Source organism: Tursiops truncatus, chromosome 15 (assembly GCF_011762595.2).
Source record: "Tursiops truncatus isolate mTurTru1 chromosome 15, mTurTru1.mat.Y, whole genome shotgun sequence".
NCBI classification, from domain to species: Eukaryota; Metazoa; Chordata; class Mammalia; order Artiodactyla; family Delphinidae; genus Tursiops; species Tursiops truncatus.
In genome coordinates, this window is record NC_047048.1 from 83024766 (window position 1) to 83047525 (window position 22760).

General features: G+C 34.0%; 1 protein-coding gene across 1 annotated transcript in view; it reads right to left on the reverse strand.

The window, feature by feature from the left end:
* SYCP2 (synaptonemal complex protein 2) overlaps positions 1–22120 on the reverse strand; it is a 58985-nt gene extending 36865 nt beyond the window's left edge. The window contains exons 1-13 of the mRNA XM_073793145.1: positions 21712–22120; positions 20662–20805; positions 19247–19375; positions 18352–18450; positions 18084–18108; positions 15827–15912; positions 13803–13888; positions 13496–13530; positions 12548–12690; positions 12413–12465; positions 11226–11271; positions 10589–10684; positions 5406–5466 (exon numbers count right to left, since the gene is read on the reverse strand). Coding sequence (XP_073649246.1) covers positions 5406–5466; positions 10589–10684; positions 11226–11271; positions 12413–12465; positions 12548–12690; positions 13496–13530; positions 13803–13888; positions 15827–15912; positions 18084–18108; positions 18352–18450; positions 19247–19375; positions 20662–20805; positions 21712–21735 — 1027 coding nt within the window. The 5' untranslated portion in view covers positions 21736–22120. The remainder of the gene's footprint in view (positions 1–5405; positions 5467–10588; positions 10685–11225; positions 11272–12412; positions 12466–12547; positions 12691–13495; positions 13531–13802; positions 13889–15826; positions 15913–18083; positions 18109–18351; positions 18451–19246; positions 19376–20661; positions 20806–21711) is intronic.
* Positions 22121–22760: the final 640 nt, after the last annotated feature.

Below are 22760 nucleotides of genomic sequence, written 5' to 3' on the forward strand. Positions count from 1 at the left end.
CTGCAAAGCCATTCAAAATAACACTTAATTGTCCATGGAGCCTTTATTTCATATACTCCTATAAACTGAACATAAAAGGGTCTAACCTCACCCTATTGTGCTGCGGCTTCCCCTTTCCTTCAGTCTGCAACTGTAGATGCTCTTTTTCACTAGAACTACTGCTTGATCTCCAGAGTCCACACTTTTTTTTAACTTCCATTGAGTGCCAGTCATATAAAAAATTCAGATCTTGCCTGCTCCACATAGGTAGACCACATCACCACTTTATTACAAAGGATATTAAAAGATACCAATGAACAGCCAGATGAAGAGAGATAGTGCGAGGTCTGGAAAAGTCCTGAGCACAGAAGACACTATCCCTGTGGAGTCTGGGGTGTGCCACCAAGGGTCAGTATAAGGACTGAAGTGTGTATACTGATACTGATAATGAAAGAGTGAATTATTATCTTGACATCTGAAATTTCAGTGGAAATTTTGGTGGAGTGGGATGTAAAACAGAAAGTAGCAAAGAACAGAAATGAAGAGCAAGAAAGGGAAAGATTTAGCAAAAACTATTCTCTCAAAATTGGCTATGAATGGAAAAAGAATGAGATAGAGGAAGACATAGGATCCAAGTAGACTTTTTTAAGATGCAGTGACAAATGTACCATAAAAATGTATGATGTTAAAACTACAGGAGAGGACACTATGTTAAGTGAAATAAGCCAGTCACAAAAAGACATATGCTGCATGATTCCACTTAAAATAGTCAATTTCATAGAAACAAAAAGTAGAATGGTGGTTACCAGGGGCTGGGTGGAGGGGGAAAAGGGGAACTGTTCAATGAGTATAGAGTTTCAATTTCTCAAGATGACGAAAGTTCTGAAGATCTGTTTCACAATAATGTGAATGTACTTAACACTACTGGACTATATACACTAAAAAATGGTGAAGATGGTAAATTTTATGTTATGTGATTTTTACCACAATAAAAAAAATAAGAGAAACCGCGTGAGGGTGTATATGGAAACTTTCTACACTATTCTGGCAAGTTTTCTGTAATCTAAAACTATTCTAAAATTTAAAATTTATCTTTAAAAAAGACCCAAATGAAGGGCTTCTCTGGTGGCACAGTGGTTGGGAATCTGCCTGCCAATGCAGGGGACGTGGGTTCGAGCCCTGGTGTGGGAATAAAAGTTATAAACTATTGATACATGAAGTAAGTTGGATGAATTTCCCACATGCCGCGGAGCAACTAAGCCCATGAGCCACAACTACTGAGCCTGCGCGTCTGGAGACTGTTCTCTGCAACAGGAGAGGCCGTGACAGTGAGAGGCCCGCGCACCACGATGAAGAGTGGCCCCCGCTTGCCACAACTGGAGAAAGCCCTCGCACAGAAACAAAGACCCAACACAGCCAAAAATAAATAAATAAATAAATAAAGACCCAAATCAAACTTCCCAAGATGAAAAATATAATGCCTGATAAACATTACACAGGATAGAACAGAAGCAGGTTACACACTGCAGAAGAAAATATTAACTAGCAACAAAACAAAGCAATATAAAACTACCGAAGTGAAAAAAGAGAGTGGAAATAAAAGCCTGGAGTTTGGGTGGAGAACCCAGAGAATCAGTGAGCTATGGAAGAACTTCATATAGCTTAGTATATATGTAATCAGAGTCTCCAGAGAGGAGAAAAAAGGAGCAGAAAAAAATATTTGAAGAACAATGGATAAAACTTTAGAAGCAAGGAAGCTCAATGAACCTCAAGAATGAACAATATGAAGAAAATTACACTAAAGCATTATAATCAAATGTTTAAAACTACTAATGAAGAGAAAATCTTAAAATCAGCCAGGGGAAAAAAGACTAAACAAAAAGGAGCAAACATGAGAGTGACAGACTTCTCATCAGAAACAATGCAAGCCAAGAGAGAGTAGAGTAACCTCTTTCAAGTACACTGAAAGAAGACAACAGGCAATCTAGAATTCTATATGTATCAAAAATACTTTGCAAAATAAAAACAAAATAAAGACTTTCTGACATAAAAAAGCTGAAAGAGCTCATCACCAGCATATTTGCAGGACAAGAAATATTAGAGAAGTCACCTAGGCAGAAGGAAAATAATACCAGATGGAAATCTGGGTCTATACAAATGAAAGCTGAACACTGGAAATTGTAAATAGGTGGGTAAATACAAAATACTTTTTAATCCACTTTTTACACCTCGTTAAAAACTAATTGGCTGCATAAAGAAAAATATCATTACACATAATATGAGGTCTTTGACACATTCAGAAGCAAAAAATTTTTACCATTATTGGCAGCAATGGCACAAAGGCCAGGAAAGCAAAAATGGAACTTTACTACTACAAGGTTCTTATACTATTCATAAAAGGGTATAATATTACTTGAACATACACACTATTAAGTTAAATATGTATAAAATAAACCGTAAATCAGCCACTAAAAAGGTGGATATAAAGCCAACAAAAGAAATACAATTAAACCACTGAAAATGAATTAACACCAAAGAAGAAAAAGAGAAAAGGAAAAGAAACATGGCAGATGGGATGGCACGTAGAAAAAACAAAAGCTAGATGATGAATTTAAAGCAAATCAATAGTCACATTAAAAACCACAAAAGGCAGAGACTGTCAAATTACACTGACAGTCTCTGATATGATGCCCAGTATCAGTATATGATGCCTATAAGAAACCCACTTTAAATACACAGACACAAAGGACTTAAAAATAAAGAAAAGCTATGCCATGCTATAATTAACCAACAGAAACTTGGAGAGAGTATACTAATATTATATAAAGTAGACTGCAGAGCAAAGAATATTACCACAGGAAAAAGAGTCATTTCATAATGATAAATTTATGAAGAAAAGATAATACCACTAAATGTTTATAAAACTAATAACAGAAATTCAAAATATCTGAAGCAAAAAAATAACAGAACTGAATAAAAAAACCCCACAGCTCTAGTGGTGACTTCAATACCCCTCCCTCAATAAGTGATAGAACAGGAGGCAGACAATGAGGAAGGATATATGACAACACTATCAACCCAACCCTCCACCCAACAACAGCAGAATACACATTCCTTCAAGCGCACTCACACCATTCACCAAGACAGACCATATTCTGGGTCATAAAATAAGTGTCAATATACTGAAAAGGATTCTCAAAGATCATACAAAGTATACTCTCTCATAACAATGAAATTAAATTAGAAATCAGTAGCAGGAAAATATCCCTGAAATCTCAAGTATATAGAAACTAAATAAAAAACTTTCAAATAAACCTATGGCTCAAGGAAGAAACCAAAAGAGAAATTTAAAAAGAATAAATTAATGAGAATGGAAACACAGCACATGGCAATTTGTAGGATGATGCTAAGGAAGTACTTAGGGGAAGAATTTAAAGCACTAAATGGCTATATTAGAAGAGAAAAAATGGTCTCAGGTCAATGACTTCAGCTTCACCCTGAGACGCTAGAAACAGGAAAGCAAATTACAACTAAAGTAATCAGAAGAAAAGAACAGCTATAAGAGCACAGATCAATTAAATTAAAAATCAAAACACAAAAATGAGAAAAATCGATGAAACTAAAGGCTGGCTCTTAGAGAATATCAATAAAATTGATATAACTCTCATCAGACTGATTAGGAAAAAAAGATACAACTTAGCAGGATCAGCAGCAACAGGGGGACCATCACTACAGAATCTACAGACAGTAAAAAGATAAAATGGGACCATTATAAACCACTTTATGCCAATAAATTTGACAACACGATTACTTGAAAGACACAAATTACCAAAGTTTACTCAAGGAAAAAAAAAGATAACCTGAAAAACCCTTTATCTATTAAATTAATTGAATTTGTAGTTAAGAGCCTTCAGCAAAGCAAAGTAAAAGTGCAAGCCCAGATTGCTTCACTGGTAAATACTACCAAGTACTTAAAGAAGAAACAATACCAATTCTACACACACTCTTAGAGAAAATGGAAGATTATAGAATACTTGCCAATTCAGCCTATGAAGCTAACAACGCCCTGATTCTGAAACTTAAACAAAACAAAAAAACCAGACATTACAGGCAAAGAAAACTACAGACCTTCTAGAACATGAAATACCAAATTCCTAACTAAATTTTGCAAATCAATTCCAATAATATATAAAAGAATAATACATCACAATGAAGTGTAACTATTGTTACAATGTTATTTCTCCAGATATCACACTACAATCCCAGTTGTAATTCTAGCAGGCTTTTTGTAGCAATTGATATGCCAATTTTAAAATTTACATGGAAATTCAAAAGGTCTACAATTTCCAAAACAGTCTTGAAAAAAAAAAACCCACAGTGTTAGAAGACTTACACTATCTCACTTTAAGACTCACTATAAATCTACAGTAATTAAAACAATGTGGTACTGGCATAGGGAACAGATCAATGGAATGGACTACAGCATCAAGACCTGCACTTCTACCCGTCATTTGATTTTCAACAAGGGAACCAATGAAGTCCAGTGGGGAAAGGAAAACCTTTTCATCAAATAGTCCTGAAATAACTGTATACCCATATGAAAAAATGAACCTAACTCCTATATTACACCATAATCAAATATTAATTTGAGATGGATCATAGTCCTCAACATAAAAGCTAAAAACCATAAAGTTTTTACAGAAAAACAGGAGAACGTCTTCGGTACTTGGTAGTAGGCAAAATTTCTTAGGTCACACAAAGCAATAACCATGAAAAAAAAGAAAACTGATCATATGGACTTCAAATTTAAAAACTTCTGCTCATTAAAGACACCAATGAGAAAATGAATAAGCAAGATACAGATAGGGAGAAAATACTCACAGAACATATATTTGTCGAAGGATTTGTATCCAGGATACATAAGAACTCAAAAACTTAATAATAAAAAAGACAGTCCAGTAAAAAAAAAAAAAAAGACAAAATATTTAAACAGATACTTCACGAAGAAGATATATGAGTAGCCATTAAGCACATGAAAAAGTGCTCAACATCACTGGTTATTAGGAAAACGCATATAAAAGCTATCATGAGATACCACTACATGCCCACTGAGGTAACTAAAATACGTCTTGATATCTGAATTTGGAGTGGTGCCAGTCTGCCAAGGTATATGATTTTTGTCCAGCACGTATTGACAAGAAAGTGACTGACCATGGGTTTTAGACTAGATAGAGAAGGAAATAAATATAAGATATTGGGGGAATTGTGGGGGCAGGGAATTTGATGATATTGAACTATCAAATTTATGAATGTGAACATATGGAAATGTTGATCTGCTTTCATCAGTCCATTGTGTTTTTCCATAGAGTGTGCAACTTCTACTCAAGCAGAATCAAGAAGAGAGTTATCAAAAACAAGTTTAATACCTTCAATGCTGTATATTTGTACTTCTTCCTCAGGCACAGTGACTGCTTCCCACTGATGATTCTTAAATTTAAAAACAGGTTTTGATCATAAATAATAATTTATTCTTGCTTTAAAGCTCCTTTAAACACCATTTTAAGTTATACAAACAATAAAGGTTATTACTATTTTCTTTTACTAAGTATCACTAAGTAACTGGTTGATATAACACATTTCTTGCTCCATCAATTGACTAGATAATATATTATACTTGCCGCATTTAATCTATTCGTTCATTCTTAAAAGTAAATGACAGTATTGACTACTTTTATGGTTTCCTATTCTTAACCAAAAGCAAAGAATGACTAGCCATTCATATTTATTAGAGTATACACTTTTAAAAATATTACCAAATCCTGTCATTTCTTCCTTTGAAATGTTGTGTGATCATATTCATCCCCCAATTCTCACTCATTAATTGACTGTCCTTAGATTCAAACACTGAATGCATGAGAATAATAACCTAAAATGTGTTCCCCTTCCAAGTATTTTCATTGAAAATTTGTATAAGTGAATAAAATAATATGAATTCACACAAAAAAGTCATGGTAAAAATTAGAACCATTCCTAAAAGATGGGATCCTAAAACCTTCAGTAATCTTATGATGAAAATAGATCCAATTCTTTTGCTATTTAAGGACCACTCATTGTATAGAAATTCTGCCAAATCCTCAATCTCTTCACTAACTCCCTCCCTTATTTGCCTTAATTGGAACCAGTCTATACTCTTGAGGGCACCACTACTATTATAATTACAGCCTTCTCCAGTTAAGGTGCTAATTCTCCCAGACCTCAAAACCTCAGGGTCGGCAGGAAAGGGCTGGTCTCCTCTCTCCCCAACACTTTGAGCAGCTTCACATTTCTCTGTGTGTAAAAGTCTTGCTCCTTTGTGGCACATGCCAGCTGGCACACATACCCATCGGTTATCATCTACTAACTTTAAAGTGACTCTTCCTCATACATGGAGGCACCTGGTTCAAAGCTTTCCTTTTGAAAAAATGTCTACATTATAAAAATTTTCAAACAGATTATAAAAAATAGAAATCACAGTATAATGAATCCAAAATATGCCCATACCCAGCTTCAACAGTTACTGATATATTATGCCCACTTGTTTCATCTTTACCCCCTACTTTCCCTCTACTACACTCTCCTCCTCTTGACCTCAGTTTTTTATTTAATCTCTCTGTCACCCCAGCCATCAATTTTAAAACTCTTATCATTAAAGTACCTAACAAAAACCCCTCCCTGGAATCCACATCTCACTTTAGCTTCTACTGTTCTCTTTCCCTTGTCTTTACTTCCTCTACAAATATTTCAACTTTCCAGGAATGCTTAAATCCTCATCACTTAAGTGAAATTGCTCTTTCATGGATCGCCAGTTTTTATTTATTTAACGTGTTTTGACAGTGTTCATCATTTCCGCTCATAAAACACCCTTCCTTTGTCTTCTATAACATGATACCCTTTTAATTTGTTCTTTTTTGGCTGATTCGTCAAGTATCCTTCAGGCTAGAGTCTCTTCTACCTATCCTGTATAAATTTGTGTTTTTCACAGTTCTGTCATGTAGACACTCATTAAATCCCATGGTTTTATTTATCATCTATATACAGAGAGCTTCTAAATCTCCATTTACAGCTCAGTTCTCTCACCTCAACTTCAGACCAATATATCCAACTGCCTACAAGATATCTTCAGCTGAATACCCCACACACACCTCCAAATCAAAACATCCAAAGTTGAGCTCATCATCTTACCCTACAAAACTGATCCTCCTGTGACAGCATCTTCATCCATCCAGTTACCCAAGTTTTATTAACCTCCTCTTTTTACTACAAACTACCAAGTCTGCTCAATTCTACCTCCTCAAGTTTTTCTGGAATCCATCCATTTCCATCCATCCCCACTGTCACTTTCCAAAACTGTGCCACCATGATTTCTCTCACCCGGATTACTGCAAGTCTCCTAACTGCCTCTGGTCTTGTCCCTTTTTAATCTGTTCTCCTTGAGGCAGGAGATAGGTGGGCCCCAAGCTAGACATTTACTACTGGCCTCCTGTTCCAACTTCCTGGGGTGAGAAGAAGATGGGCTCCAGGCTGGACATTCATTACAACCCCCAACCCCCATGTTTACATTTCCTGAGGCAAGAGACAAACCGGCTCTGGACTACATATTTATGACTGGACTCCAGTCTATATTTCGAGATCTGCACTTCAATATAAGAAACAACAACAGGAATAGGGTAGATAACTGGACATTGGACACTTTTATGGCAGGGACAGAGAGGGGCTGAACCCTGTTAAAAGATCAAGACATCATGCATTTCCCATCCTTGGTGCAAGGGAAACATTGCACACGCACAGAAAGGCTCCTTGGGGTTCAAAAAGGAGGGGGCACCACCCCATAATACGTGATGCTAAGGCCATCCCCTAGGCCTCTGGGCTGAAATCCATCTTGGAAAAAAGTTGCGCATGCACCTCGGGGAGGGTCCTAGGGCAGGTCAGGTGTTGAGAAACCAGATAATTGGCCAAAGGTAAACAAAGACCCGGAAGAACTGCCCTATATAAATGACTTAACCACCTCTTTACTGCGCTCCTCCTCATTAGGGAGGAGGCCCACACCCTTGCTCTCCGGGTGTGCATCTCTGCCTTGTTTCCATCTTAACTAAACAAAGTGTTTCTCTGTGTGCTCTCCCACTAGTTGTTGTGCAATGTCTCTAAATAATAAACTTTGTACCTGTTTTTTTTTTTACAGTTTTTGCCTCCGTAAGAAATGCATTTTTCACTGGGGGCAAGAGCCAGGGGGTCTGGTGGCTAGGATTCCTGGTTTTCATCCAGGCTACCCAGGTTCATTTCCTAGGCAGGGAATTAAGATCTCGCTTCACGCCACCACTCACTGCTGCCTCTCCGAGATCATCCCCACCAGGAGAATCTTTTACATGAATGTGATGCTCAGTGTCTAGCATATATCTGGCACACAGTAAGTTCTTATTAAATATTCACTGAACTGATGTTGCCTCCTACTTACAATCCTTCTTTGGCTCTATACTGCCTGCCTTATTTCTTTCCAATACCCTTTGAACTCTATGCACTAACCATACTATGTATCTTTTAGTTGAATATTCTATATATTCATTCTTAAAATAAATACGAGCCCTTGAATAGCCATAAATGAGAAAAGACATGTCCCTGGTTTAATAAATTTTATGTTCTACGAGGGGGAAAACAGAAAAAACAACAGATAAACAAAAGGATTTTAAGTAGCAATAACTACTATAAAAGAAAAAAAGAGGCCAGTGTTATATAATGTGGCTGGGTGGCTACTTCAGACTGAGTTACCAGAGAATACCTCTAGGAGATGACATTTGTGCTGAAATCTAACTGGAAAGGAACTAAGACGCAAAGATCTGGAAGTTCCTAAGCAGAAGAACCAGCAAGTAAAAAGACTTGAAAAGAGCGTGATCTAGAGGAAAAGAAAAAAAAAAATTAATGTGGCTAGAACACAGTAAGCACAGAGAACAGTCTGATTATCAGAGAAATAGTCAGGGGCGAGGTCATAAAGGCCCTCAAACACCATGTTAAAGAGACAAAGGGAGGGTTTTAAGCAGCCACAATATGGAAGAATGGCTTTGAGGAGAGTAAGCCTGAAGACAGGGAGACATGCACTACTGCTATAGAAATCCAGAGGGGAGAGGAGTCTAAATATCTCTGTGGGAAGAACTCTCTCCCAGCATCTCTAGATCAGTGACAGGAACATAGGAGGCATTTAATACTTATAAATGCATTTTATACTATCCCTATCAAGTATAATACTAAAATTACTTATTTTCTTGTCTGAATCATCCATTAGACCAAGTGAGTGAAGTCAGGAACCACATCAGTCCTATTCTATCCTCTTTTCCCAAAATGAAAGTCCACTTCCTGAAGAAAATCCAGTTAAAAATACACCTAAAAACGCTGCAAGAATAAATACACTAATGAAAACCATCAGTACCCCTGAGAAGTAGTGCTAGTTTTTGGAACTCAATTTTAATTAAGCATTCTAAAAAGGTACTCTAAAAAGAAATAAAGGTACGTGGAAATCCTAAGAGGCATTTGGTTAATGTTCGTCTAAAAAGAATTTACCTGGAACAAAAGGCAGGATTTTACAAGACAGAGACTAAAAAGACTAAAGCCTCTTTGTATTATCAGCAGCCGCAATCAGATTAGTAAATGCAAATCAACTCTTACTCAGATCTTGGCCATACAGTTTGAGCTAGAAGTATGCAAATGTAGCAAATATTAAGTGGTGGCTATTTGGAAACAAGGCCTCAAGAATTTTCCTCAGGTTAAAGAGGTCAGTAGAAAACATACCTGCCTGGTTGCAAAGTTTAAACATAGTTACAATATAGCACAGAAAGAAAAGAACTAAAATTCACTTCTAAGTACCACCATAAGAATCAATCCCTCACAACCAAATGTAAAATAGCTAGCTAGCTGGAAGCAACTGCAAAGCACAGGGAGATCAGCTCCATGCTTTGTGTCCAACTAGAGGGGTGGGAGACGCAAGAGAGCGGGGATATGGGGTTATATGTATACTGATTCACTTTGTTATACAGCAGAAACTAACACACTGTTGTAAAGCAATTATACTCCAGTAAAGATGTAAACAAACAAAAAAAGAATTAATCCCTCACTATTTTCAAACAGAAGATTCTATGAAAGAATAAGGTAAGACCATTTGTCATCATCTGTTAATGTTATTTTTAACTGAATGCTTCTGTACTGGAGTAACTGCTGTCTTTTCTAGATTCAATTCACTTTGTTCATGTGAATGTTAAATTTTAATCATTAACATGTAATTAATTTCTGAAAAGCTCATATTTAAACACTAGTATTAAATTTTAGCATTTTTCTCTTGCAATAAGACATCAGAAATAATTTTCAATTCTAATTAACTTGATAGGTTACCATGCTCATCAAAACTACTAGAGCTAACATTGAAATCTATTAAAATAGCGAGAAAATAAATATCAAAGAAATCCATATTCTTAAGTTGAATTACAACATTATATACACACACACACCACACACACACACACACACACACACACACACACACACACACACACACACACAAAATGGTACAGAGGTATCTAAAGCTTACATCATTGTCTTCGGCAATGTAGAATGATACAGTCTGGCTCCCGAGATTAAAATCTATCCAAAATCCCTCAAGTTTTTCATCTGATGGTATTTGCAACTAATAAAATAAACATATAAAACTAGAATATACTATGCTTTTAAAAGTGACAACAGAAAATTATGATGTTATATTCATGGTTGAGTTTTTTTGAAAAATAAAAGAGTAGAGCTGGAAGGTATGGGAAGATAAAGAGCAGGCAAGTACAGCATTTAAATCAATTTAGAAACAATCAAAAGAAATGCTGCTTAATATTTTACATAGAAATTAGCTAGCTCCAAAATATCACAAATATTCCAAGTACAAATAAAGGTTGAAAATATTTTCATGTTTGAATATATTCATGAATGATAAACAATAACGGGCTTGATTAAGGAAACATAAGAAAATTTGAAGTACAACCTTTATATTTCACTTATCCTTGGCTACAAATGTGCCATTTCATAAAATGTCACTTAGATCCAGAATACCAGACCAGCTGTATTTGCGATCTAATTATGACTAACATTAATGTTCTTGTCAATTTGTAACCTACAATTCACTTGACCTTTCCATCAAAATTCATCTAATAACTAAAACACATACTAAATTAAAAATTTACCTCATAATTATCAAGAAATGCTGATAAACAAGGAAATGTAAAGACCCTGAAATAAAAAGTAGTCTGAATTAAAGAAAAAATTAATAAGCCTTCACAACATAATTTTGACTTGCCATACAAATCATACCTAGGATCAACAGGAAATCAGGCAGTAGTGACAATTTAAATAAAATCATATTTCCTTCTTTATTACTCTTTAAAGTGAGAGTTCATGGGAAATCTGTTTCTGAAAGACAGCATATTACTTTGAGGATACTACTCAACCTACCATTTTGACTAAAGTGACTGAACCAAATTACTTTTCATGTTATTGACTATGAACAGAGATTCCTAATTTAGCTTATACTAGTGATATTGATACAGTGGAAGTTCCCATAAGATTATATGGGAAAAGAAGAGTAGAAGTGAATAATACTGCTAATAAAAATGGCTGAATTCATTGAATACTTTCTTGGTCAGATACTACTATAATTACTAAGTGTATAACCATCTCATTTAATCTTTACAACAAACATATGAGGTAGATATTATTAGTATTCTTGTTTTACAGTTAAGGAAACTGAGGCGAGTAAGGTTAAATAAGTTGTCCAACATTAGAACAGGAAGAGGGGGACCTGTTATTCAAATCCAAATAGTGTGACTCCCTGCACACAACCCTCACCGTATCTTTCATTTCCTTAGCAGGTAAACTAAATGTGAACTCATTCAATCCAATGTGTCCTGAACACCTATAAGGTGCTAGGCACTGCACTACAAAAATACCTCTTCTGTCATTGTCAAAAGTGATAAAAATTTATATTACCTAGCCTTCCATGACCATTCTTGAGATTAAATAACTGCAGAAAGAACATCCTTACAATATGTTAATTATAAAAGAAGATGATTTATGTTTGCTATATATTTTTATTCCAGTATGTGTACGAAGGAGGTAGCTCAAGTAATATTTATACCTAGATTTTTATTGTTCCTTAAACACCAAATTTATAATATATATGCAATTCTGAAATACAGTAAACCAATTTTAGACAAAGTTATTAATTAATATTAATTAAATAAAAATGTATTCTTTCCTCTAAAAAGTACAAAGCAAAATAAGACCAGTGGAGGATTATTTCAGCCTACCATTGTGTGCCCTTTCTTGAGCTCTGTTTCTTTATCATTAAATGGTTGTATTTTGCATTGTTTACCTTCTTTTGTCTCCAAGCATGCCATTTACAAGGTTGAGAAATATCCTGCAATCCTAATTTTTAAAAAAGAGAGAGCTTTTAAAAAACACAGTAATTTTAAAAAACTTGTTAATTTGTTATTTTTACACTACTTACTGTTTCAAATTCAGAGACTTTAATTCCTTTAAATGCATTAGCAATAAAATCCATTGAAAACCACTGACATGCCAGTTCTTCTCTTTGTTCTTCTGGGGTCATTCTACATAAAGCTTCTACGATAGCCACTTGTAAGTCATAATCTTTAAAAAAAAAAAAATTAATGTATTATTTGAAATTATGAAAATTAAAGTTTATAAAAGTCAATACATTTCATAAGTTGTTAGAACAAGCAAGAGTAATAAGGAACGTAGTGTAATTTACTCATCTTTTGCCATTTTCTTCATAGAGATTAGAAACATCTCATCATTACAGGCGTGAATATAGCCCAAATAACAAAATAAGTTTAATAACAGAAGAAAGGAGTAAAAGAATATTTTTAAGGATATTTAAAAGAAACTCCTAAGTGTTCAAAGATTCCTCCATTCCATAATTAGAGTTGTGAATTGCAAAATAACTCATAGAAAAGTCTATAAATCACAGGTAATCTTTGTTTTCCTTTTGCATATCATGATATTTACAGTTATTTTAAAGTACTTTAAACCAGTGGTTTGTTCTATATGTAAATCACTACATCAAAATTTTCTCATATGAAACTTAGGAAAGAAAATTTGAGCTCTTTTAATAAAAACATTGTTTACAAACAAATCTATCAATCCCAAGAATATTAAACCTCCTAATTTCATAAAATACATTTAAGAAATTTCTTCACAAAAGGAATCCAAATCTACTTGAAAATTAAGTTATTATTCAAAAACCTACCACTAGGCACAAATTATATTTGACAACTCCTGTTATCATACTTAATTTTTTAGTTTAGTTTAGAATTCCCTCGCATAATTTCACTACATTACAATGTTAATATTATTTTGACTAATTAGATATTATAGTCTATTAATAAATTTGGAGTAATTTCAAATATGAACATTTTGAAAAAAACAGACTTACCTCCAGCATCTAAAATCCTTTCTCCCATACTACTCCTGTGAATCAAAACAACAGGTTATATACTAGACAAGTATCAATTAACTAGAAAGCTCATATGTTTGGGGGAAAAAAACTTCACCAAAATTTACAATTGATTAGTATCACAGACTTTGGCAGAAAACATATATATAAATTATATTAGAAACCTACAAGAGTTTATCAGTTTTAATTCTTAATGCAACTCATGGTTGCCTTATTTGCCTTATAAAACATCCTTTAAATTCTTGGCTTGAACCACTAATTAAAGAAATATAGTACAAGTTATTACATGAGAATTAACATTTCTTGGTTAGAGAGTATTTTCCTGGCATCTTCAGGCATTTTGTCCAGCATAGCATTCATTTTTTTTAGAGCCTAGAAAAGAAAAATACATAATCCATTAACTTTATATATTCAGTGAAACATTAAGTACTTAGAGATATATTATAGGTATATAAACTTAGAAGCCTATTTTTTCTTAATCACAGCATTTTATGCAGGGAAAGAAGGGTGGAGGAAAGAATATAAAGCATCAAATAATGAATATAAGAAAACATAAAACACAGGATATCAAAAATAGAATATACCATGATTCCTGTACTTAAAGCAGTTATACTCTTTGCAGTATGACATATGTTTATTATTACTCTAAGAACTAAAGAAGCAAAAAATATTACCCTATTAATATTTGTTCTTATGACTACACACATGTACACACATATATATACTAATACAGGTTATTTTTAGCATTTAAATACTTAGGAACTACTAATACCTACATGGTATAGTTTATTTTCATATGAGCTATATATGTATACATAAACCCACATGCTTATGAATTTTCAATACATATTTAGGTAATACTGGGTTGGCCAAAAGGTGTGTTTGGCGTTTTTTTCCCATAAGATGGCTCTGGTAGCACTTAGTTGTCTTTAACTTCATTTGGAACAATTTTGTTAGATTGTATTGTGACAGCTGTCATATCAGCGTGCATTTAAAAAGAACTTACCAAAATTAGTGAATTTTTGTGTAGCCATTTTAATATTGAAGATGGAAGAAAAAAGCAACATTTTTGGCATATTATGCTTTACTATTTCAAGAAAGGTAAACATGCAACTGAAATGCAAAAAAAGATTTGTGCAGTGTATGGAGAAGGTGTTGTGACTGATGAAACATGTCAAAAGTGGTTTGCGAAGTTTCACGCTGGAGATTTCTCCCTGGATGATGCTCCATGGTCGGGTAGACCAGTTTAAGTTGACAGCAATCAAATCAAGACATTAACTGAGAACAATCAACATTTTACCACGCAGGAGATAGCTGACATACTCAAAATATACAAATCAAGCGTTGAAAATCATTTGCACCAGCTTGGTTATGTTAATCGCTTTGATGTTTGTGTTCCACATAAGTTAAGCGAAGAAAACCTTCTTGACCCTATTTCCACATGCAGTTCTCTACTGAAACATAACTGAAACGTTCCGTTTTTAAAACAAATTGTGATGGGTGATGGAAAGCGGATACTGTACAATAATGTGGAACGGAAGAGACACTGGGGCAAGAGAAATGAACCACCACCAACCACACCAAAGGCCAGTCTTCATCCAAAGAAGGTGATGTCGCATATATGGTGGGATTGGAAGGGAGTCCTCTATTATGAGCTTCTTCCGGAAAACCAAACGATTAATTCCAACAAGTACTGCTCCCAATTAGACCAACTGAAAACGACACTCGACCAAAAGTGTCCAGAATTAGTCAACAGAAAACGCATAATCTTCCATCAGGATAACACAAGACCGCATGTTTCTTTGATGACCGGGCAAAAACTCTTACAGCTTGGCTGGGAAGTTCTGATTCATTCGCCATATTCATCAGATATAGCATCTTCGGATTTCCATTTATTTCAGTCTTTACAAAATTCTCTTAATGGAAAAAATGTCAATTCCCTGGAAGACTGTAAAAGATACCTGGAACAGTTCTTTGCTCATAAAGGTAAAAAATTTGGGAAGATGGAATTATCAAATTGCCTGAAAAATGGCAGAAGGTAGTGGAACAAAACAGTGAATATGTTGTTCAATAAAGTTCTTGGTGAAAAATGTAAAATGTGTCTTTTTTTTTTTTTAACTTAAAAACCAAAGGAACTTTTTGGCCAACCCAATATATTTCATCGTGTCAGACAATGAATTAAGACAACAGAGACACAGTACATGATAATTTAGTGCCAAGATAAAATAATTATTCAATCTGATAAACTGCTACCAAATTGTCTTCACCTTCTCTTTAAGTTTTCAAAGAAAATCTAAAAAATGACTTTACCTCCTGCTGAATACAAATATTCACTCTTGAGTCAATAACCAGGGCACAAATTCGAGGTATGAAACTTTCCACTACTTGCCTTCTACCTGAATAAAAGTAAATTATTGACAAATGTGTATTTTAAACTCTTTTCAATGACAATCTTATATGTGTTAATGGAAATCGGACATACTAATTCAGTTCAGACGAAGGCCCATGGACTGGCCTGGGCACCAGGAAGCTTGAAATTCAGTCCTGGTTCTGCCATTAACTAGCTATGTAACTTCGAAAAAACACCGTTCAAACAGATGTGACTGATTTTAACTCTGGCAAAGGAATAACCCCAGATCCAGCTTCTCCTTTGAGGCACTTAAAGCAGTATTACTTTTTTGGATAAATAAATACAGTCCAAAACTGGAAACGTCTAATTTGAGGTTTTTATGAAACTGGCCTCAGTAATTTATAGTCATACCTCCAAAATTCCATAATGGCCATTAACACCTCCGGACTTCATGAAGATCTAAATATCTTGTCCTATTTCTAAAATTTGACACTATTCTCTCAAAAGACAAGCTTTATTAATACTAAGTATATTAAGAGGAATTTGCTTCATGCTAATTCATGATGCAGAGTTCTAAAATAAGTTTAAATAATGGCAACGCTGCAACAGAAAATGCACTTTACAAAGTGACTATGTTAAAAGAAAAAAAAATCACTGAATCACTTGAAAAGATAAAGTGATTTACTTAAAAAAAACAGTTGGATCACTTCATAATCACTGGTGCTTTAGGACTGTTTTCTCGCTTACAAACTTAAGAATTTAGACTAAATTGTTATGTTAATTGCAAAGAAACCAATGAAAAGGTAGCATTAACTACTACTGAAATAAATAGCAATTGATATTTTTAAATGTTTTGGGAGCAATTAGCTGTTCCTTTATTTATAAACAATTCACCGGCCCCAATTACCAATCCTAGGTAATTCTTCCTCAACCAACACAGAGATAAAATAACTTGAGTTTATTGTTTGACATAAGGCCCTGCCAAGCACAAGTGAAATGATGAGTTGTAACATGTTCTATAGTCTCCGTGTACTACTGAAAATTTTGTTTCATTAGATCAAGGACAAACTATGGCCCACAAACCAAATCCAACTCACTGTCCCTTTTTGTATGGCTGTATTCATCAGCAGGTACTCTGTGGAAATATGTGAATCTATCATGATTTACTGAACCAGCAGTCTCAGGTGAATTTCATTCATTCTTATGAACTTAGCCATCATTAGCCACCACTAAATGAATGGCTTTGGTAATTAGCTTGGGCTGCAGAGTTGATAGTGTTTCTTAATGAATTCAACACCAAAGTCCAAGGCAAAATTAGTGCGTATATGAGAAACTTATACTTCAGTAAAGTTATTTCAATGAAACAAAGGTCATCTGAATCACAAGTAATGTCCAGCTGCTTTATACATCTCCTAGGCTGTCAAAAGCTGAGACAAGAAATGACATCTCCATTTCCAACAACAAATTTATAGGGGATATATTTTTTCCAAGATCCAACTACAGATCCAGCAGCGTTTCTGGACGTTGATATAGGTGCAAAGGAAATTTCCCTATTTCAAAATTCATTTTAACTCTGCAACTGAGGAGCTTCCACCTAACCTTCAACTGGAAGTGATTAATCTGCAATGCAATGGCATTCTAAAAAGCAAATATTAAGAAAAAAGTCTAATATAATTCTATAAATGCTTTCCAAGTGATGAATATGCTCAATTAAAAATCATGCTCATGAACTGATACCAGTATTTGGCATTATCTGCATGAAAAGACGTTTTCTAATGTAATATACACAAAATTTCACTACAGATAAGCATGAACAAATGAATATTTGCAATTAATTTTTATAACAGCAAACACTAACTCTGAACCTTAAGAGAAACGTCATCTTCTCAAAAAAGAGTGCTATTCTCCTCATTAGTAGACCTGTATTACAAAAACACTGTACTCAATTATTGTTATATTTTGAGTTGCATCAAAAAAACACTTGTGGAAATTTGTTTTCTTTCTTGTTAAATATGTACCTACATAATACCATCAATTTTTTTCTTGGCCCACAAAGCCTAAAATATTTACTATCTGACCCTTTACAGAAAAAATTTGTCGATCCCTGAATTAGGTAATGAATTCCTAATATTAGGACAATACTACAAGAATTGCAACATTATACCAAAACTCTAACAGCAAATTATTGTTCCAGTAGAAATAAAATGTTTATTATACCTTCATCATCCATGTCATGTATGACCTGAAAGTGAATAATATTTAAAACTTACTATCTTATATTATAAACCATTACAAATAGTATTAAAATAAGAGGTTACATATGAACTCACCACATAATTATTTAACTTTTATGTATTAACTAATTAATCAGGATAAATGCACTAACCAATCTGTTAGTGACTTTTAGTCTCAGGGCATATAGAACACAAATTGTTTTTAAATAAACACATGCTTTATAACATCAGTGAATCAATATGATTGTTACCATCAAAAGCTCAAATAAGTCTTCTATCATAACAGCTTCATCTTTTGAATTTCCTTGACTCAGAATAATCTCCTTGGATTTTTCAAACCAGGTAACCATGTAGAAAAAGAAATGTAAATACATTAGTTACTTTGAATTCAATTTTAATAATTTTAAGAATGTACTCATACAAACAGTAAACCTAAGAATAAAGAAACATTAAAAATTAAAATTCCAGTATTGTACTAAATAAGTTTATGCTCTTAAACACCATCATTGTTTTTGCTTTTTAGTAACTCACTATATGTTCCCATTTTTTAGATGGGAATGGATGAAGTTAATCCAATTCCAAGTAGAAAATCTTTACTTCCCCCCCTTCAAATTCTTAGTTCATGTACATTCATATTCATAGGTAAAGAATTATCATTACACATTAGATTATTGTGGCATTTTTACTATTTGAAATATTTTGGTATTATTTTATTTTTATTAACTCAAGACATTTGAGTACACACTATGTCTTAGGCACTGTTCTTGGTGCTGGGTATACAACAATGAACAAAACAGACAAAAATCAATATCCTACATTCTAAAATGGGAAATAGATAATAATAAACGATATAAAAAGAAAAGTAAATTAAGTTAGATAGTGATTAAGATGAGCTAAAGAGAAAATAAAGCAAGTAAAGGTCTTAGGGAGTCTTGTGACCTTAAATTCACACAATTATCAAGGACCCTGTATACACTTCCCTTGTGATCTTTATTTTTCTAACATATACCACAGGTTATAAAAATATTTTATCTGTTTTATATACAGTTCTCAAATTTATTTTCCAACACTTTGAACCATTTAATTAGAAAACACACCTTTAATCATATTTCCCTCAAAGAAATATGTTACATATTCTATACTCATCTTTTGTACTAGTCCTTGTTTTATCATAGTTAGAAGTCCAGCTTTCCCCAATATACTGATATTTTTGCCACATCTTCCAAAAGAAACCAAAATGGTTGAAACAGTTTGGATATCCTTTTTATTCAGCTCCTGAAATGCAAATTATACATTTAAACATCTGTAAATACAAAATAGAATGGAATTGGCATTGTGCTAGGAGCGTTGTAATCCTCACAAATCCTGAGTGTTACTCATTATCATAATCATAATCTCCATATTGCAAAGGACAAAAGTGTGGTTTAAAAAAGGCAACCGGGCTTCCCTGGTGGCGCAGTGATTGAGAGTCCGCCTGCCGATGCAGGGGACACGGGTTCGTGCCCCGGTCCGGGAAGATCCCACATGCTGCGGAGGGGCTGGGCCCGTGAGCCATGGCCGCTGAGCCTGAGCGTCCGGAGCCTGTGCTCCGCAATGGGAGAGGCCACAACAGTTAGAGGCCCGCGTATTGCAAAAACAAAACAAAACAAAACAAAACAAAACAAAACAAAGGCAACCTGCTTACAAGCACTCAGCCAGTGAATGACAAACACAGTACAAAATTGCAGACATGTATAAACTCAAGAAACTTTAGACTTATGATGCAATGAATCAGTTACCTTCCATTCTAAAAAGCTTTATGTATTTAACTAAGGGATACAAGACTTTTTTTTTTTTTTTTGCGGTACGCGGGCCTCTCACTGTTGTGGCCTCTTCCATTGCGGAGCACAGGCTACGGACCCGCAGGCTCAGCAGCCATGGCTCACAGGCCTAGCCGCTCGGCAGCATGTGGGATCCTCCCGGACCAGGGCACGAATCCGTGTCCCCTGCATCGGCAGGCGGACTCTCAACCACTGCGCCACCAAGGAAGCCCGATACAAGAAATTTTTACTCACTCTTCTAGATTCGAAACAAACATCAAATTCTGGTGGAGACTGTCAATAATCACTTTTTTCTCACATATAAAAATACTTTATACATGACAAATCAAGTACAAGGTTTTTGATGATTTTTATTTGTTTTTGTTTATTTTTTGTAAGCACCAAGCACTGTGCACACAACATGAAGAATATGCTGATAGGCTTTTAAAAAATAGTTCAAGTTGTTTAAACTTCAAACAGGTAAGCTATTTTTCCCCGTTTAGATAACAGTTAATAATGGTAACACTATGTAAACACACATTTTTTATATATTATTTAGAAAACAACAGTCCAACATGTTATTTGGGACTCCTCAAACAAACACACACAAAAAGCAAGTGGTGAAACAAGCATTTATTTAGATAGTTATAAGTGAGCTTGCCAAAGCCTTTTTATTCATTCCTTCCAACGGAGTATCTCTTCGTAAAAAGTAGAGTGGTATCTAATAACTGTAATGCTCATTCAACAAAAATGAAAATTTACCCTGCACATAAGGTCATCCAACTTGTGGAAAAACTGTTTGCTGCATTTAATCTTCACATCTTCACAAATATCAATTTGTAAAAGTGTTTTCAAAGGTTTGAAATCATTTTTTCTTAAAGCATTATCAATGCATTTTTCCAACTGCTGAAATATAGAAAATGGCAAATATATTGAATCAAAACCCGAATAGTCACCTTATGAAATCAAGTAATTTAAGAATTGTTTTCACATTTGAAAATTCTCAAAAGAGCTTATATAATATCAATTCATTTATTTAAAAAAACTGTCCACTATTAAATTCAGAGTAACAATTAGAGATTAAGTGTTTTGATAATAATAAGCTCTATACAAGAAACATATATTTTACTAATTTTCCACTTCACATTTCTTATTGGAAAGTCATCATTATGCTAAACTCAACAAAAACCTGTTAATGAAGGAAATAAAAATCAACTTTATAGTAACTAATACTTAATACCATGGATAAAACCCTAACATATCTATCAACTTCTTCATGAAGTTTAAATAGTTAAAAAAAAAAAATTGCATAAAGACAGGTAAAAGCACTTTTTTAGGAACTATACCAACCAATATAACTTAAGCATTACATACACATATAATTTATTATTTATTATATTTATAAGCTTTATAAAATCTGCCATCCCTGCTATTAAAGTACACCACCATTAATAAGGAATTTTCATACATTAATATGATTCTCCTAAATGCAAGTATCTCACAATTTTAAGCCTTGATATAAAAGTATCCAGCCATAAATGATACATAGATCAGTGTATGATTCATTTCTATGTAAGAGGTATATATAAATCATCTTTAGTACTTTATATTCTTAATAAAGCTTTTGGAAACAAATCTATTGAAAAAATAAAAGGATAACATTTTTATTTCAATTATTTGACTCTTGACCATTTCATAAAAACAAGTAAGCTTTGTCTTTCCTAAAACGATGGCATTTAATACCTATAAATAAACAAAAAGTGATTTTAGGAATTAAAATAAAAGACTTCCTTTTGGTCTAGGACTACATACCTGGAGATTTGGTCTTATTGGCATTTTGACTTAATTTTAAAACAGGTGGACAAAACAAACACCTACAAAAGAAAGCATATACTTTCTGAATCTTACAATCTATTTTATATGTTTACAGTTTTAAAGTCTTAACACACATAAATAAGCATTACTGCTTATACCAAAGGCAATAAATGTTGTTTCTTCAAGTTCCTCACTGCTTATGAAATTACTCATTTGAATCTGTCCATAGAAGTTTCTGGACGAAAGCCTGAAGATCATTTATTCAAGCTTTCCCTTTTCATAAATGACTTAAATAAATGTCAAAGTCCTGCCAAAAGGTCACAAAACTAGTCACTGAAAGAATATAAATGTGAACCTCCCTCATCAGAGATTCCAACTTTGGGAACAAGAAGAAAAATAATCTTGAATTAATGCCTAAATGAAATTTAAGCTAGTAATACAATATTTAAGAAGGGAAGTATATGCAAGTATACTGCCAAAGAACAGGATATGTAAGAATATACAAATATGCAATGAAAGGAGGAAAAGATAACCTAAACACATTTTTCCCTTCAAAAGAGAATGGAAACAGGAAACAGCAGGGTTACATTAAGCACCATCTTAACAAAAGCATCTAACATTTGCAACTGCAATTTGGAGGTTTGGAGGTTAGTCCTATAAAGGAAAAGAAATAAAACAATCTTTTCTAGACTTCATAACTAGAACAATTTTAAAATAATCTGTACTATGAAGAGCTTTGTAATAGAACCTCAGGAAATTCAACATAGAGGGGAAATTAATTACTTAATCCAGGAGGAATACAGGACTGTGTATCTTGAAGGCAACAAGAGGCACTAGTCAGTCTACTTTCTTGCAGACTTGCCAGTAGAGATATTTAAGTGCCAGTGAGGACATACTTAAGAGGCATACAAAAGGGATGAGCAAAAAAATATCCTGCATTTCCAAAGATTAACTCCAGGGGGAAAAATCTGATCCACAGAGAAACACTGATTCCACATACATAGGGAGCCAAGTATAGAGATGCTTCTGCAGCATCGTTCTGAGTG